This window comes from Nematostella vectensis, chromosome 1, assembly GCF_932526225.1.
Source record: "Nematostella vectensis chromosome 1, jaNemVect1.1, whole genome shotgun sequence".
In the NCBI taxonomy this organism is placed as follows: domain Eukaryota; kingdom Metazoa; phylum Cnidaria; class Anthozoa; order Actiniaria; family Edwardsiidae; genus Nematostella; species Nematostella vectensis.
The window spans coordinates 20496716-20515581 of record NC_064034.1 but is presented as its reverse complement, the minus strand read 5'-3'; the positions used below and the strand labels follow the sequence as shown (position 1 = coordinate 20515581).

The window sequence follows — 18866 nt, the reverse complement described above, 5'->3', positions numbered from 1 at the left end:
CAAACTGCACTAAAGATATCAAGAAGCATCTCCGTTCTTTGGGGGTGATGGATGTTTCGCTAGATTACGAAGCGAAGCTGCTTCTGGCCCGTGCAGGTAAAACAATTTCAACATTGACGCACTATGAATAACCACTTTTTAAAACATACAGTTTGATTTGCTGTCCAGGTTTGTTCGACCCTGAAGGAAAATACACCAAGGTCACTATCTGTCCAAGCCATCGCGATTCACATGGTATCCGATGGCGCAGTAATCGTAAGAACTGCTGCTGCCCATTATCGTGGTCAGAACACCGGAGCCGCGCTAAAGGGGAACGTGGAATAACCTTAGCACAATCTAAGCAACTGTTCGCGGTCACAGGCATCCTTGTACCTGTTGGCTCAGGTAAGGAAGTATTTTTATCTTAACCGCACGTTATCAATCGAACCGGAAGTCATAGATGTGGTAAACGAGATATGTCCTGTTTAAACAGTGCGAGATTTAGGAGGAGAGTGGAGAAACCTAGAAAACGACAAGGCTGTAGGAACAGAGTTTCTAGACTTATCAATTCATCGGGAAAAAAAACATTTTAGTGAAGTGATTTCGTGTTTTTATTGGGATATCTCCTAATAAAAATATGTTCCGGCTGCCCTAGGGTACGTCTTTTTCTATTGTGCCTAATGGGTAATATTATAATTTTTACAGTAATCTGTACTCGTTGCCGAAAGCGACTAGACAAGAATGTAAAAGAACAACCGCAAGTGCCGGCCATGGAGGTATGTTTTTTTCTTGTGGTGGCAGCGTTCGTAATCGGTTTATAATCATTACCGTTAATGCTCATTTTCGAGCCCTTTCCGAGAGCCGTGTTGGGGACAATAAGAGTCATGTCTAGATTTCCGAAGAAAAAATAGTACTATAGCTTCGATAAAGATGTCAGTTTCTTGACAATATTTACTTAACTTTAATGGTGAACCACGCAGTAAGACACTTTGCTTTGCTTTATTGTTAGGATGCCAAGAATGAGGTAGTAGAATTGTGCGAAACACTTCTAAACCTTTCCCTTGCTGAAACCAAAGGCGACGAAACACTTCCGGAACCTGTCTAAACACCACGCGAGTACATTACGCCCATTACATCTACAGATATCACGCAGAAGGATCAACAGAAGAAAGCCTATATGTCCCTATTGGAGAAAGTGGTAGCAGCACAGCGTCCTCTGAAACACTTCCAAATATGCCACCAGAACCTCGTGGAAAGTTGTACAGTTTTTTGGAAGCTTGTGGTGTAGAGACGCGCATAAACAAGATAAGAAAACCCTGGGGAGAGGCAAGTGCGCGGACCCGAAAGAGTCACGTGGTTCAGGCGAAAGATGTCGTGGTATCTTCTATGCGAGTCATGATGCCTGGTGACGAGGCACAGCTTTGGGGAGCTCTAGCCTCGTCTAGACTTGTAGAGAAAGAGCTTGGTATTGACGACGGGGTAGATGGCAAGTACCTGTCAGCGCTAGCCGAGGCCTATCACCTGGCGAATGGATGGGAAACCAGACGAGAAATACTTTCTGTTATGGCTGATCTGGTACCATTCAAGCGACTAAAAAGCTTTATTCCAGGGCTTACAGAATATCTCTTTTTGGCTGCCTGGCGACATAAAAAAGAGTTCGGCAGAGGTGCACCAAGACCTGCTATCAAACAGGTGCGAGTGATGATCGAAGAAAAGCAGCTGGACCACTTCCTGGACTTTATCACCAGTCCTCACATTGTGCAGGACCTGCCATTTGGTTTAAAGCACCTCTGTCTGTTTTCTGGCGAAATCCTCGAGACACCGAATGTCATAAGAAATATGATACGGGAAAGAATCGTCCGCCAATACCAGAGCTACTGTGAAGAAAGTGGATTCAAGCATTCCGGGAGAACAACGATGCTAGCCATCCTTTCTGCTTGTAGTGCAACCGTGCGTAAGTCACTTCAAGGACTCGATTATGTTGCAGCTGAAGGTAGCAGTGCGATATCGTCAAGGAGCTGCAAGACTGCGGAGCGATTGAACAGGGCACTGCGCAAAATCTTCAAAAACAACTAAAGGCCAGCAAACAGAATTTGAAGTCAGAATACAAGGCAAAATTCGCTATTTGCATCCTGTTTTTATTACAAGCCCTGGCTAAACACGCATTTCCCGATGTTTGAACTAGTTCAAAACATTTTCATCAAGCATTTATGTACGAAACACGTTTGCCTGTTTAGCCAGGGCTATGGAAAATTATACTTTGCATGCGTCTGTCCTCTGATAATTCATGAATGACGTCACATCGTTTAATGAACAAGAAAAGTACACAACGAGACGGAATAATTTTTTTAGCAAATGAGCAAAAATAAAAACATGCGTATGTGGGGGGAGGGGTGTGGTGAGAGAGTACTTGCGTGACATATTTATTTATTACAATTAAAAAGTGACCTAAATCAGTGTGAAAATAATTCCATCCTATTATCAAAACTGCTCCGTTCTATTGCTAAAATATAAAATTTAAACATTTTAACATATCTATTAAAAAATACACAAAATAAAAACAAAAATACAAAACAACAGTGCCACAAAAGTCGCATCTATAGTCTCATGTTCTCTCTTTTGTATTGATTTTGCAATGTACAACTGAAGGCCGTTGTATTGCATTCATTTCAGATTCACGTTAGCGCTTCATCGCCTGTGGCCGACCACTGCAGTACATGGGCGCTGAGTGACAGCAGGGATAGACTGTTCCGCGAAGATTGTGACCATCAGCACGACTTTTCCTGTCGCCAATGCGAAGATCTAAGCGATGTAATAGCAGCGATCAAAGTCTCCCTAGAAGAGGATATCCTTCCATTTATAGAGGATCAGCTAATAGACCTTCGCCATAGATGTGGAAAGGCAGCAGAGGACATTCAGCTGTGGAAAGCTCATCTTCTTCGCAGCAATCGACAGGATGCTGCAAGAATTAAAGTAATAGCAGATCTCGACGAATCTTCAGTACTGATCACAGACGACTGGGCAATGAAATTTCTCCCGAAAAAATACCGTGAGTCCCAGACGGACTGGTTTGCCAAGAGGGGAATTTCTTGGCATATAAGTGTGGTGGCCAGGAAAAACGGGGATGAGGTCCAAACTCAGACCTTCGTACACATCGCAAGGAACTGCAATCAAGATGCTTCTGCTGTGGTTCATATTGTGGAACACGTCCTGCGTACCATCAAGAGCAAGTGCCCTGAAATAAAAAAAGGCATTCTTACGTCAGGACAACGCGGGCTGTTACCACAGTGCGGCCACACTAGCCGCATACGCCGACATGGAGAGAAGAACTGGGATAAGGGCCGAACGTGCAGATTTCAGCGATCCACAAGGAGGCAAGGGACCGTGCGACAGGAAAGCGGCGCACATAAAGGCGCATGTTCGCAAGTATATCAATGAAGGACACGACGTGACGACGCCTGAACAGCTGAAGAATGCTATGCTGTCATATGGTGGTCTTCAAGGGGTCCGTATAACACTAGTGGATGCGTCTCTCATCAAGCAATCTCTCAGAGCCAAGTGGGAAGGAATCAGCTTTCTCAATAATTTTGAGTACCAAGCCAGCGTCATCAATTCATGGAGAGCTTTCGATGTGGGACGAGGTAAAGGCTTTCCTGTTGACGACATGCAAGGTGGGCATAGGTTTCTATACTTATTCAAATGAGCGGTGCAACTATTATCCATCTTCATCTAATATGCGCCGCATGGATCGAAAAATAAAATAAAATAAATGTCACCCTATGTTAAGTGCAAGTGTTAGGAATATTCTGCTTTTATTCGCAATTGTATATATTTTACTTCCATTTCCTCTTTCGTAGCCACTGTATTTGAGACGTCATTTGGGGAGACCTTTTCCCCTGGTGGCTTCACAGCAACGACTTTACCAAATACTCAGAGCCATACATCGCAACAGTCGTCCTCTTCCTCTTCACTATTTCAGTGCACAAATGAGGGATGTGTTCGGACATTCATGTCGCTTTCTTCTCTTGAAAGGCATCTAGCCTATGGGGAGTGTGAAGTGCGTGACACTAGAGCAACAATGCTCGACATGGCAAAGATCAGGTACACTCGTCGTCTTCAGGAGGGAGCATCAACAGCACTGACAAGACCAGGCCACCAGCAAGACCCTGCTGCACACCAGCTCGAAATGGGATGGGCGCTGAAATCCACCAAGAAGACCAAGCGCTTTTCAAAGCGTCAGAAAAAATATCTAGATGACATGTTTTCCATTGGGCAGCAGACTGGTAACAAAGCTGATGCCTCCGCGGTTGCGTGCAACATGCGCTACGCAAAAAATTCAGACGGCGGGCGCTTGTTCAATCCTGAAGAATTTTTAACGCCTCAGCAAATAACGTCTTACTTTTCCAGAAAGGCTCTGAAGAACCGACAACGCCAGTCCGTAGACAGTGATGATGAGGAGGCGGCGTTAGAAGAGCACACAAATGCAAGTACTAGAACCCTAGGGATAAGAGAAGTCGCGCTTCAGCATCCCATCGCCTATGACCACTTTAACCTATGCGACATGATGGTGGAAGGGAAGTTGAAGCAGCTCAGTGTTGTAATGCTTCGTCAGGTGTGTGAGCAGCTTGACATCCATATACCTCCAAGCACTCGGCGGAAAGCTCTGTTTATTGACCTACTTAGTGATGTACTCAAGAAATGTACCTGTCACTCCTCCTAATGCCCAATCGCAACAAATCCAAAGCCAGTTCCAACTGTGAAGCGCCAGAGCCAGATCCCCCGTAGACAGCGCCAGAGCCAGATCCCCCGTAGACAGCGCCAGAGCCAGATCCCCCGTAGACAGCGCCAGAGCCAGATCCCCCTGTGGACTGCGCCAGAGCCAGATCTCCCCGTAGACAGCGCCAGGGCCAGATCCCCCTGTGGACAGTGCAAGAGCCAGATCCCCCCGTAGACAGTGCCAGTGCCAGATCCCCCTGTGGACAGCGCCAGAGCCAGATCCCCTCGTAGACAGCGCCAGACTCAGATCCCCCTGTAGACAGAACCAGATCCCCCTGTGGACAGCCCCAGAGCCAGATCCCCCCATGGACAGCGCCAGAGCCAGATTTCCTTGATTAGAAGAGCCAGAGCCAGATCCCCCCATGTGGACAGCGCCAGAGCCAGATCCCCCCATGTGGACAACACCAGAGCCAGACCCCCCCTGTGAACAATGCCAGAGCCAGATACCCCTGTGAACAGCGCCAGAGCCAGATCCCCCTGTGTACAGCGCCAGAGCCAGATCCCCCCGTGGACAATGCCAGAGCCAGATACCCCTGTACACAGAGCCAGAGCCAGATCCCCCCATGTGGACAACACCAGAGCCAGACCCCCCCGCTGTGAACAATGCCAGAGCCAGATACCCCTGTGAACAGCGCCAGAGCCAGATCCCCCCGTGGACAATGCCAGAGCCAGATACCCCTGTACACAGCGCCAGATCTCCCTTGGACAGCGCCAGAGCCAGATCTCCCCGTGGACAGCGCCAAAGGAAGATCTGCCGTGGACAGCACCAGAGCGAGATCCCCTTCTGTAATGCCAGAGCCAGATCCCCCCGTGGATAGCGTCAGAGCAAGTTATGCACCCCTATGAACAGCGCCAGAGCCACATATCCCCGTTTACAGCGCTAGTCAGATTCCCCAATGTAGATCTGATTGTGTACTGTACAGCCAGTTTCCCCCGGTGATAAATGTTATAGCAAAAACTAATCAGGCCTTTGGGGGTTTCAAACTATTGTGATTTTGTTTTCCGTTTTTGGAATCCCTTGCTATCAGTTTTTGTTAATATATTTCGGATACTTCGGGTACTATTTCACTGCAAACACTAAACAATATTAAAAAATGGTATATACCTAACCTGAAACAAATTTGTTAATAATCGATGTGTCCCCTAGTCCTACCCACCATGTGAATAAAGCCGTTATGGTTTTCCTGTGGTATGTCACGTGGCAACATGAATAAGCGCTGTTCCAACAATAATCAACCTTAGTTGAGATAGTTCTTTGCTTTAAAAGCGTTTATGCGTTTGTAGAGGAACAGGCATTGATAAAAGACGATGTCTATCAACAGTTTTCCCAAGCTGAGGTGAGAAAAATTTGCAACCACTAAATTTGTTGTTTTGATCTATGTCACGAATTGTGACAAGATTTTCAAATACGCATTCAATTACGTGTTTTTCCTAAATCATCTTGCACAACGATGAATGTAAGTATTAACACACATATTTATTGGTCCTCAAATTTATTTTTACCGTTGTTTTGAGGAGGGAGCGTCGACAAAAGCCAAAATTCCCTGCTTATTCAGCAGTTGGAGTCACAGTTAGCCCAAGTTGAAAGGTCAATTACCTGTGAAGTGTTGTATCTTCTTGGCGCTCTCAGCGCTCCGGATTTTATTATCCCCAAAATTTTATTTCAGATTCTAGACAAGTAGGTGACTGTCTTTCCAGGAAAAATGACCATTTTTGATAGAGCAATGTACCAGACGCGACTTTTGAGGCCTCAATTTGTAGGTTTAACGATCGTGCCAAATGATGGTTGCGAGGCTATATTTGAGAAAATCTGTCAAATATTCTATGTTAATTTGATTAAGCCGATATTGAAATAATCTTGAGAGCATATATCCTGGTTGCCTCCTGTGGTGTTGTTGTGTTTCTGCGCTGTTTATTTTTCGAGCGGCAGGTAGCGATACTTGGTTCAAATTTTGAAGTGTTTGTCGGGGTCAAGGCGAGAAAAATAAGAAAAAATCCATAAAATATTTAATATTCGTCCGATTTAAAAAAGAAACACATTTTTGTAATGAGGAGACAAATATTAGTCTATAGACAAAGTATTGAAAAATCGTTTTTTCAAGTATTGCATTTCATCTTGAATGGTTTAACGAAGCGCTTCTTAATCACCAAAGCTCTCGCTGAGCAGCTACACAACATAAATAATGCATGGCAATTTTTCAACAATGCACTCATGTCCATAGCTTTTGGTATTTCACAGCTACCCAGATCTGCCATCTGAATAAAAGATCTTGCAGTGGATTGCCCATCAGCACATATGTGCATATATGTATAAACACAAAAACACAAGCTACATTCCAGTGAACGTTGACACCGACCACACGTGTTAATGTGGTTTCACCAAGAAACCAGAGAATGGTAAGCGCCTCTTATGCTCTGACCCAATCCGACTCGCAATCGAGAGAAGTGCTAATGTTGGTAAGCCAGACCCAGTCTTTCTGCACTATTTCAGCTAATAAACATGAATAGCTGTCCAATAATACACATACTCAGTCTTTTTAAAGTTGCTGCAGTAGATGCTCATTCTGAAACCATTTTTCTTTTTAAAATGCAAGCCAGAGCATGTTTCAGCTGTTGATAAAATGTGTCATATATAGATGTAGGCACTGCCTAAAAGCGGAGCCAGCAAATTTTTTCAACTCTAAACTAGGGGTATGTCCCCATCAAACCCCCCCTCCCCCAACCCCAACAAAGACCAAACTTCAGTAGTTCAGGAACATAACAACAGGATTCTACACTTTTATTTTGCTTCAGGTATCCCACCTCCCTAAAATCAACCCTATCTAAATGCATAAAAATACATGGCTTATAACTTTTACTATTAAAAAAATTATCTGCACCCAATCCCCCTAAAGAATACCCAGAACAATAACGCTATTAGTAGTTTTTTTTGTCTTATGTAGGTTGTACTTGATAGACAACTAATACCGCAAATGTAGTTTATTTGACATACAACCAGATCTTGCTTAATTAGGCTTAGTCTTGTTATATTTATTTAGTACTTTAAAGAATCTACAAAGATTTTTTTCAGAAAAATCTTCCTCAATTTTATGTGCTTCTTGAATAAATAAGAGAAAAGTTGATATTATATATAGCTCTCTAGAAATAAAAATCCAGAAATAAAAATCATGACTGATTTGATGCAGTCAATACTATAGCAGACGGTGCTCAGTATAATTTCAGGGTGCCTTGAAACAATGGGTAATGTTAGGCAATAATGGTATGGACCGAGGCGCTGTGGCTGTTTGGTTGCACTTTGTAATACACGAAGTAGCATGATTATAGATTGGTAAAGAGTGTAACAGACGTAACACATAGATTGAAAACTTTCAACACCCTACAATACCTGATCCTAAATTCTTCACCACCTTATATATACTAATCCCTTTGATACATTGTTATACATTGTTACTATATTAATTCATACAAAACTACAAATCTTTGATAAATAAAATCATTTTCATATACACCATCATTACTGTTATCTCCTGTATAAAATCCATATTCCATCTAATAACAAACATCCATGATTTTTGTGTGGGCTACCTATGGTAGTCCCACATATTGCTATCGTGTGTGTAAGTGAGTGCGATGTGAGATGTGAGTAACAATAGAAGCAACCAAATATGATCAGCGAAGCCTCGATTTCAGGTTTATGGCGCGATGTCACATTCTGTCAATGATTCAAGATGGCGGCTTTCCTTACGAATCAATCTGGTTTTTCGCTCAAACAGATAAATATTTCGCTATGAACCTGATTTATTATGTTCGAATGGCTTACCATAGCTTCTAAAGTGTGCATTTGGCTATTAAGTTTAGAGGTTTTGGGAGTTTTCTTCGTTTTTCAAACCGATATTTGCTGCCAACTGCAAACGTGTTGGACGAGCCGTACGGTACCCGAGCCGAATGCTGCTGCCAATTACAGATCGTCCCTATTTGGGACTGAATGAGCCTCGTATGAGGATAAATGAACCCCTATGGGGAAGCTATGAACACCCCTGCCTGATTGCTGTAGGGCTTGGGATTAAAGAACAGCCAAATGAACACCCCTGCCTGATTGCTGTAGGGCTTGGGATTAAAGAACAGCTACGTTAACACCCCTGTCTAATTGCTGTAGGGCTTGGGATTAAAAACAGCTACATGAACACCCTTGCCTTATTGCTGTAGGGCTTGGGATTTAAAAACAGCTACGTTAACACCCCTGCCTGATTGATATAGGGCTTGGGATTAAAGAACAGCCACATGAACAAACCGGTCTGATAGCTGTAGGACCAGGGATTAATGAAACAGCCCAGTATAACCCAATGCCTATTACGGCAGGGAAACAAAAAAGCTGTCATTGACAAAATCAACAAAGTTACCCAAATTGGTGTTAATAGCCAAACTGCTTTGAAAGCTGTTGTAGTTAAAAACACAAACCTTCATTTGACAACTGGAAGAGCAGTAAATACAACAATTAGTCTTTGCATATTCCCATGAATTCTAATGTCAGTACCTCATTCATAAAATTGTGAACCCAAAAAAGCGTAGACATGTGAAAGTGAACCGTCTAGAAGAAGAACTGTACATAAATCATCTTGCTGGTTCAATCTAGTATCTGACTTCAAGCCTTATTGAACCAATTTTATGCAGAGAATCAATTCATTATTTACCAGATATTTCTGTCATATTGTAAAGGGTAATTATAGAAACAAACCGAGACATATGTCATCCAAATATAATTGTTCACAAAAGGTGAAAAAACTAAATTTATGATACACATTTGACAATAGTAATTCTGACATTAATTACACTAAATACAGCACATATTGTGAGGCAATATTGTGAGGAATATTATGTTGTCTGGAGATGTTGAAACAAATCCAGGGCCCATGCTTAAAAAACACAGTCACACTTTAGTATCGCCGATGAGAATATTGGAATATAGTCTTCATCATGAGTTGAGACCACTGGATGTCGGTGGTGCTGGTGACTGTTTTTGGAACTGTTTCTCATCAATTATATAATGATCCAAAATACCATTTAAGCATTCGAGCTGCTGGAATTTCTTATTTGCAAGAGAATCCAGAAAGATTGGGTCAGTACGCAGCTCTTACAAGCTGAAATTTGATTGGGCAAATGAACAACATCCGCACAGTCCGGCAATCCAGATCAAGAGCCTTCAGCATCTGGCAGACCTCAGAATCGAGCAAGCGGCACCACAACAGTCCTCCAGATAAGCAATTACACTATACTTATAAACCTTATTTTGCAGTAACTTTTCGTATATTTAGCTAAATGACTACTAAATGCCATATGACAATAAATAGAAATAGTCGTGCCGTTGAATGCGACCTATGTTCTCAATGGAGTCACTATAAATGCTCAAATATGACGCTAAAACATTTCAACTATCTCTCAGCCACCAACGATTTCTGGCTCTGCCCGCTTTGTCTTAGAGAAACCTTTGCATTTTATGATTTTGATTTTGAAGAGCTCCTGAAGCTGTCATTTAATTCTAATACGGCCTGCCATTGTTCGTCTGAACTAGATCGTGTTCGCAAACTCGCAAACTTGCTTCAACTAGATGTAATTTCTAGCATTACTAATTTACCAAATCTTAGAGATTTTGAGTTTGACCTCAATATACCTAGTCATGTCAATTCAAATTATTATTTACCTCATGAGTTTCATTCTTCGCTCGAGCTCTCCAGTTTAAGTAATAAATCTATCTCGCTTTTACACTGCAATATTAGAAGTATTTCCAAGAACTTTGACAAGTTCCAGCATATGCTAAGTACGCTGAATCATTGTTTTCAGATAATTGAGGTATCTGAGACCTGGCACACAATTGGGAGAGATATCACATCAAACTGCTCTTTACCTGGATACAGGTATATTTCTCAACCTTCTATGTTTGCAGTAGGGGGAGTAGGGCTCTTTATAGCAGATTTGTTAGAATATATTATAAGAGAAGATCTAAACTCAATATCTGAGCTCGAGGAGTCCCTCTGGATAGTTAGATAGATAGTCATGTTAGGAACAACTGACAACTTTACAATTTGCCATCAAAGGGGTGGAGCTTTCCTCAGTAAAATTCCATCAGTGGGTTGGTATGGAATAGGACATAAATTAATGTTTGAGGCAAAATTAAACAGACAACAAAGAAATGTTTAACTTATTTTCTTTGGTAATTATACAGGTTAAGTTTACAGTTCACACGGTTTCCATTGTTATTCATAGGGAATTAACTCGGATATTATCTTGTCCACAAACTAAAAGCAGGGAAGGGATTTTAATTCACTAGGGAAATGTGGGGTCGATGAATAGAATTGAATTGGTCATAATGAAGTAAAAAGCCAATGGATAATTCATATAGACTAACAGGCTATTATCTACTTGTTTACCCAGGTTTATAAGTAGCCTTAAGTAGTTATTGACCTGGGTCAATAAGTAGAAAATAGCCTGATAGTCTATAATGAGTTATTCATTGGCTTGGTACTAAATTATGACCAATTTTAATCATCGACCCCACATTTACCTAATGTATTCAAATCCCTTCCCTGGTTTAGTTTGTGGACAAGACTGATAATATCCGAACTTCAACGACAAATTCACTATCATCCAGCTTCAGTATGTCCGGTTGTACAATGTTGTATAAATCTCCCGTCTGTGCATAGTCCTATTTGTTACGAACAATCGCCCATTCCTCCCACTCCAGGCCGTGCTTGATTTTGTAGCCTCCGGAATTCGTGTTTCATTTTTCTTGCCTTGAACGTTGGGCAATTCATTACTTGCTAGTTGTTGTTCTCCACGGACATGCTTAAATAAGTCAGCGATGAAAATATCGAATATAAGTATTCTGTGTTATGAATAACGCTAAATCCTCCTGTGTTTGTAAGAGTGAAAAAGCCTTTCTAAATGAAAGCGTTGAATCTTAACTTTCAAGATCGATTTCCATTTTGTAAAAGGGTTCCATTGCGACAGGTTTCTCGAGCTAACACTTCATTGTCCAATAATAAATTAGCGTCATTTCGCCACGGAACTGATTTGTACAATGGAAGGTCAAGCTTCTTGATTCTATTAAATAGCCTTTCATTCTTTTACCTCTTCCATAACAGCTTAATTGTGTTCAGTGAAAATTAATTACATCACGATTTTCTCTGGGGATCGTGGTTGTACGAAAACAGCCATTCATTTGTACCTCTTTCTGAAAACCTCGTGAACCGTAAACTAAGTCCGTTAATTACCTCGATTGTCAGCAATCTCGGTAATTAACTCTTCCCTAAAAGAAATTAAGAATTTAATTAAGAAATTAAGATTAAGAATTAAGAAATTTAATTTTTTTAACCAAGCTGAAACATTCTTTATTTTTTTAATGGCCATATCAATACCATGGAACATGGCTGTGTGCTCTCATACAATGTATGCAATTTTGAGTTGCTTTGTGTATTTTCCAGGAAAGTGAGGCACTCCCAACTTCCACTGCAGTGAAATATACATATATGGAAGATCTTCAGAAGCAAAGCAGGATTTATAAAATACCAGTAGATAATCTGAATAAATACCAGATCGCCATAAATTCTGCAAGCTACGAGCTCTGTAAAGAGGAAGGGTCTCTACTTATGGACAGATGGAAGTTGTTGACCCTTTAAAGATGCAAGGTGCACCAACAAGGGTATAACTACTCAAAGAAAGCCTCAAGATAAAAAAAAATTGAATGCTCATGCAGCCGGTGACAAAAGAATGTCAAGCAAGATGTGAGAAAAAAAGAATGAATGTAATATCCTAGAGTCTTTCTAGTATTAGAGACAATCAAGTTCATGCAGTTGAAGAAAAACAAATACGCCAACTCTGAAAAGTATTTGGAAGCAGCTGAGATGAATCAGAGGGTCTTTGAAGAAAGCAAGAAGACAAGATTAGAAATAGAATTTAAAAAGTTATCCAAGTCTGAAGCTAAATCTGCTGTCCATTTGAAGAAGAAGAAGAATAGTGAGAAAAAAGAAACAGCATCTGCGTCAGTAAGGGAAGGAGTAGATATTGACATTTTAAGATCTGATGAAGAAATGCCAACAACCTCTAGCAACAATCCACTTTCTCATTGGTTGAAGAGAAGCGATGATGATACAGATACAGCTGAGATAGCTCTGGCGATCATTTTTTTAGGTAAAGGCCAGTAGCAGTGTCTGCTACGGATTCTGACTCTGATCTAGGCGATTTTGCAAAATATCTTAGAAGAAACCTGAGTGACAATGTAAAGATTGGAAATGACCTGTATGTTTCACACGTCAAGGAAGTTTCATTGGAGGAGTTCATAAGATACCGCCGCAGATACTGTACCATAAAACATGGATTAGTGGAGTGCAAGCAATGTGGAGGATTGTTGTTTGCTGAGGAGTTTATTTCACATTTAGTTATTCCATTATCTGGTAGCTACAAGAAAGTTTACCAGGAGTACAAGTCGGACAAAAGCCATTAGACGCATCATGCAGTTGCCAGTTGTTGTGTTCAGATTGAAAGGACGGCTTTTTGAGCTGTAGTACTGTTCTGATATGAATTATGACAAGCGTTCTTCATAATGATCTATCAAAGGAGAGTTTGAAATTGCTGTGTGACCTTACTTCGACAAAAAAGGACAAGAAACTGATACGTGTTGCCGCTTCAGCCCATATTTCCAGTACTAAGGCAAAGAAGACCATGGGGATTTCTGATTTACATTCAGTAAGAGATGAAGTCAGCAATGCTGTAGAACAATACATAGAAATAAGGGATGCTGTTGATCAGGTTGTAAATACAAAAAAAACTGTAAATCTACGGGAGCTCGGAATTAAAGTTCTATCTAATGAATCTGATTAAAGCAGCAAAGATGAATGTGAAGACAAAAGTTGCACAAGTGATACCAACAAAGAAGGTGCGAAATTGGACCAGGACACCAATGTACCGAGAGCTGACTCTTTACCTGAATTCAATATGTTTGGAAACTGTGATCCTGACGACACAGAGAAACAAAAATCACAATCTATTCCTGAGACAAACTTCATGCCTTCTTTTGAGCATCTTATTTTGCTCCTGAAAGTAAACGACCTTAGCTGGTTTAAGCTAGTCATTGAAATAAAAATGATCTTTCGCAATTTGTCAGATGAAGCTCATGATCAGCTCCTCTTAGACTTTGGTGAGTACCTATCTTTTTCTGATTTAGCTGATACCGAATAGAAAATGGTTGAACATTCACGCCAAGGATTATTAAAACTCCAGCGCGATAAACCATTTAACAATGACTTACATGCCCCCGATGCGATTGATACTGATTCTGAATTAGATGATCCTGAAGACTGGGTTAAGTTGAAAGACTTAACAGAGTGCTCGGATAAAGTGAGGCGCAAAATTAAGAAGCAGCGATCTATTTCTCAACGACTGAAAAAAGAAAAATCTCGAAGATTGCATCATTGAAATGTCTATTGAGAAGAAAGGTTCCACCAAGAGCAAGTAAAACAATGGAGAAGTATCCGGATATTGGAAAAGTCATCGAGGACTTTGCGCGCGAAAGAAGAGTTGATGCTGACTCATGGAGAAGGACATGCTTGCTTTGTTTCAGTGGGAATGTAAAACGAGGGCCCAGGCTAACATATAGAAGGATCAAAGAGCATCTCGAGAAAACGTAGAAAACCAAGTTAGAACAGTAGTTTGCAGTGTTCACAACAAGCGTAAACTGTCTAGCAGAAGGTACTGGGGAGCAGTAGGGATCGTCTCGAGAAGAACCAGGAAGAATTTTATGTAAAGGTAAATGTTGATGCAAAGTGGAGTTGTTCGATGTATCGTATTCTGGATAATATAAAACTGAAACACGGACTTGAAAAAGTATTCATAAACATGGACGACGCTGCTGGCTAAAGATTAGACACAAGGTTTACACACAAGCAACATCCAATTATCCAAGACAAGGATAAGCCTGAAGTGACTACGCGCACTGACTTTGTCGATGACCATTCGATTCTGCTTCAAACGACCTCATACCTTTTAATGGGCACAGAAAACACATCGGAAACATGCATCGGTGTTGTCAAGCCTCAGAAGATTATACCGAAAAATCCTGCGCAGTATGCGGCAGATCTAGAAATGCTGTCTTCTGTTGAAGAGGTTTGCATGAGAAGAAGATCGAGTGTATTCGCGTTGACGGATCTGTGGACGAGGGCCCTTCCCATCAAGAAGTGCAGTTCAACTGGACCGAAAGATACTTACTACGAAGCACTGTGAGTACCGTTGTAACGGCAAGGTTTAGCGGCGGTAGCTATTTGAACAAAGTAGAACTCCAGAATGGGTGTTTAGCTTTGGGGCACACCAACGTCTATATCCCGCCCACGATTAATGGTTCTAACCTAGGTGCCGATGGCAAGCTAGATAAGGAAAAGCTAAAGCAGAACCTTGATACGGCAACGGATGTATATATTAACACTATCTGGATCACCGTGTTTTGGGACTAATATCGTTTTAGTGAAAGAGGCAGTAGGCAGATCTTACAACGAACGCCGGTTCAACCTGACATTTTTACGTGGTTCTGCAGCGAAGGTTGATGCTCTGAAGAGAACGCATCCCAACAATTACGAGTACTTTTCAAAAATTTGGAAGTTGAGAAATAGGCACATGGTTTGCCTTCCAGTTACATTTATATGTTGCTGCCATGTTATGATGTAGATTGCCTTCATATAGAATGTAAGGGAAAACCAGACGAGGAACCAACTTGGTATCCAGGAGGTCCTCCACTTTCAATGCTACCGTTGCCTTTTGCGAACCCAGAGAAGCCTTGGGGATTCAAGGAATGTACCAAATGCCTTGGTTTCTGTCATGGTCATTACCTTGAACCTGAAGCACATATCAAGTGGATAAAAGAGAAAGGAGATTCTTCTTGCCAGAGACTGCCACCGAGGTATCAGTGCCAGCAATTTGTCAAGGATAAGGACTGCATCGAAGAGAAGGATATTAAGCACATTGCGAAGACATGCTTTCTTCCAGTAGATGATGCCGCAGATAATATTCAGCAACGAAAGAGAAAGGCGCAGAAGAAAAGGAAGGGACGAAAGAGGAAAGCAGACAAGGTGGATGAAGATGTGGTAGATGAGGATGTGGTGGATGGAGATGTCGTAGATGAGGATGTGTATTGAATATGCAGAAACGGCGAAGAGGGATTTATGATCCAATGTAATGACTGTAATGAATGGTTCCATGGTGAATGTATTGGGGTCACACCTGCGGACGCTGAGCATATTCTAAAGATTAGAACATGTACTAGACTATCAGAATGACATTCAAAGGCGTTTATGTACCCCTTTGCTGGTCACTGTATCATGTTCTCTTTTGAATGGCAGTGTAGTGTGACTATAGACTGTCAGGAAATAGTAGTATGTGTCAGTAGAGAGCGACAGCTAGAATCATGTATGTCAGTATAGATTGACGAAGATCGTGTGTGTGTCAGTATAGACTGACGGAGATCATGTGTGTCAGTATAGATTGACGAATATCGTGTGTGCTAGTATAGACTGACGGAGATCGTGTGTGCAAGTAGAGGCGACAGAGAATCCTGTGTCAGTAGAGTTATTTCAAGTCGTCACGTGTACAGTTATCAGTAAGTGTTTTTATCTCATCACAAGCCATTTGGGCGCTGTTGTTTGTATATTATTGCACTGGATATTGTTAAAACAACGTTGGGTTAATGGAAAGTTGTCTTTATTTTTACACACTTTATAACATTATTTTGCAAAAATTGTTACAATATGTGGACAATATGGGGGCTTTGTTTTATACGTTCCCCACCATAATGGGGACTGCTCGATAATGGGGACTGTTTGAGAGTAGAGCCCCACATATAGGGGATATATGGGGTCAATGAAAGCTTGATTATCAAAGTCCCCATATTTCACGGGGGTCCCCCCCCTCGGGAAGCTGATGACAAGTGCATTAAAACAAAAAAAATAACAGATGAAGATTCTTCTAGGGAAGTCTCAAGTGGCACTTAGAAAATGCAAAGGAAACAAAAGAACACTAAAAGCTGGCATGCTGAAACAGCAAGGTGCAATAGAAAGACTGGTCCACCTTCATGAGGGCTATTAGTTTTTGAAGGCACTAATAGGCTCACCCCCATACTCTGAAAAAGCAAAGTAAGATATATTTGCAATGATAAGACAGTTAGGTGCTGCCACATTATTCTGTAGTTTCTCTTCAGCAGAGACACAATGGATTCATCTCCTAAGAATTCTTGGCAAACTTGTTGACAACAAAGACTATACTGACACTCAGTTAGAAAATCTAAACTGGGAAGAGAAATGTAGGATAATTCAATCAGATCCTGTTACATGTGCTAGACATTTTGATTATTAAATCGGCCAATTAAAAAAAATTTTCTAAAGAGTGATAGTGCAACATTGGGTACAATAGTTGACTGGTTTTATAGGGTTGAGTACCAGCAAAGAGGATCACCTCATATTCATATGCTGATATGGATGGAAAATGCTCCAGTATTCGGAGTTTATTGTGATGACAAAGTAACTGAATTTTTCAGTCTACGGACTGAGTGTGAATTAAAGAGTTTTCACACCCGGGCCATGCATTTAATGAGGTCTGGGCCACGAAGCGTAGCGAGCAAAGGGTTTACAACGGTTTTAGGGGAATTTCTCACTGAAATGATTATCAATCGTTTGGATAACTTTATGATATTCTACATCGTGTTTAACTTATATCCTGGTGCAAGAATCATGTGAAAAAAGCGGCGCTTTTCTAAAAACTTCAAGCGACTAGCTAACAGAACAGAGCATTCGAGAATGGCGCCGAAAACGGAACAATGGACACGTCAAGTCGTAATGGCGAATGAGCTGCTTCTCTGAGTTACAGTCACTGATTTCCAGATAAAAGGTAAGGTTTATTTTAGAAGTGTTATGCCTCATTGGTAAGTATATGCGATTGCTTCCACTGTTTGTAGATTGTGAGTTGCAAGGCCTTTTTGAAGACAGAACCCGTATTTGGCGTCGAGTTATGATTCGAAATTATTGTTGACATTGCATTGAACCTTGCCTTTGTATATCTAGGTGATTACCTTGCCTAGTCTCGTGAAAACGTATCGGTTTTACATGTTTGTGTTTTAATCAAGGAATTTGAGAATGTTTAAGTCAAAGGAAGGCGCGTCTACTGATGTTTTGGTAGAAGCAACAACGAATTGCCGCCATTACGTCTTTGTTATCAAACACTATTTTTCACTCCATACGTCTTCTCTATTTCTGATTCTTATTGATAAAATAACCTGATTTGGAGAACGTATTCGAGTTAGCGCTTACATTAGCTATCTTAGCTATCTAAGATCGGCGTATTTTTGTTAAAATAAGGCTTAGAGCCTCAGGTCTAATTCTGATGTGCAGGTTATAGTGTATGCATAGTGTATAAAACGTATAGGAGTTTATTACAAAAGTAATTGTGAATGAGAAAATGAATGTACTTACTTGCGGTCTTTCTATACCTAACAAGTAACGTTTTTCAGGCACAATATATAATTTAGTACATCATGAAAATGGGGACCTGTTTTGTTTCCCCAACGTGCAAAAGAATTACTTTGCTTGGTTACACAAATAATATACTTACATATGATTGAATCAATAAAAATGAAACGAAATATATCCTTTCATGTAAATCTATTTCAGGTGAATACCTTATTCGCCAAACTCAAAATCTATGTAAAATCACGATAACACCCTTGGCAAATGCAGCGTTCTCCTGTGATACCCTGTGTTACGCATGTATTGATTAAAGTTGTCCCTGTGTTACTCATGTATTAATTAAAGTTGTCTATCTCCTCAACAGGGGTATGCCTCGTTGGACCCTGGTGTTCGGCAAGAGTACGGTCCTCTCCACCTGTTGCCTCCCACACACAGCATGTCGTGCAGATGTGGCTGTGTTTAGTAGGACGGCCTCTGAATTTTTTTTTGGCCGAATCTAGTCCGCTTTCCTCAATGTAGCGCCAGAACTACCGGGTTTTTTTTGCGGAAGAGGGTATTAGAAACGGAAAGAAACCGCGTTACCATTCAGTTTCCTGCGTGACTAAGCATGCATGG

The 18866-nt window shown here is 41.2% G+C and overlaps 1 protein-coding gene and 1 pseudogene across 1 annotated transcript; both read left to right on the top strand.

The window, feature by feature from the left end:
* The first annotated feature begins 907 nt into the window (after nt 1-907).
* Nucleotides 908-12747, top strand: LOC116609386. The gene is made up of 5 exons (XM_048727761.1): nt 908-2049; nt 2617-6092; nt 6995-7152; nt 10594-10667; nt 12234-12747. Exons 1-2 carry the CDS (start codon nt 1213-1215, stop codon nt 3415-3417), a joined length of 1638 nt encoding a protein of 545 aa, XP_048583718.1. The 5' UTR covers nt 908-1212; the 3' UTR covers nt 3418-6092; nt 6995-7152; nt 10594-10667; nt 12234-12747.
* On the top strand, nt 12597-17175 carry LOC125563058 (annotated as a pseudogene).
* Nucleotides 17176-18866: the final 1691 nt, after the last annotated feature.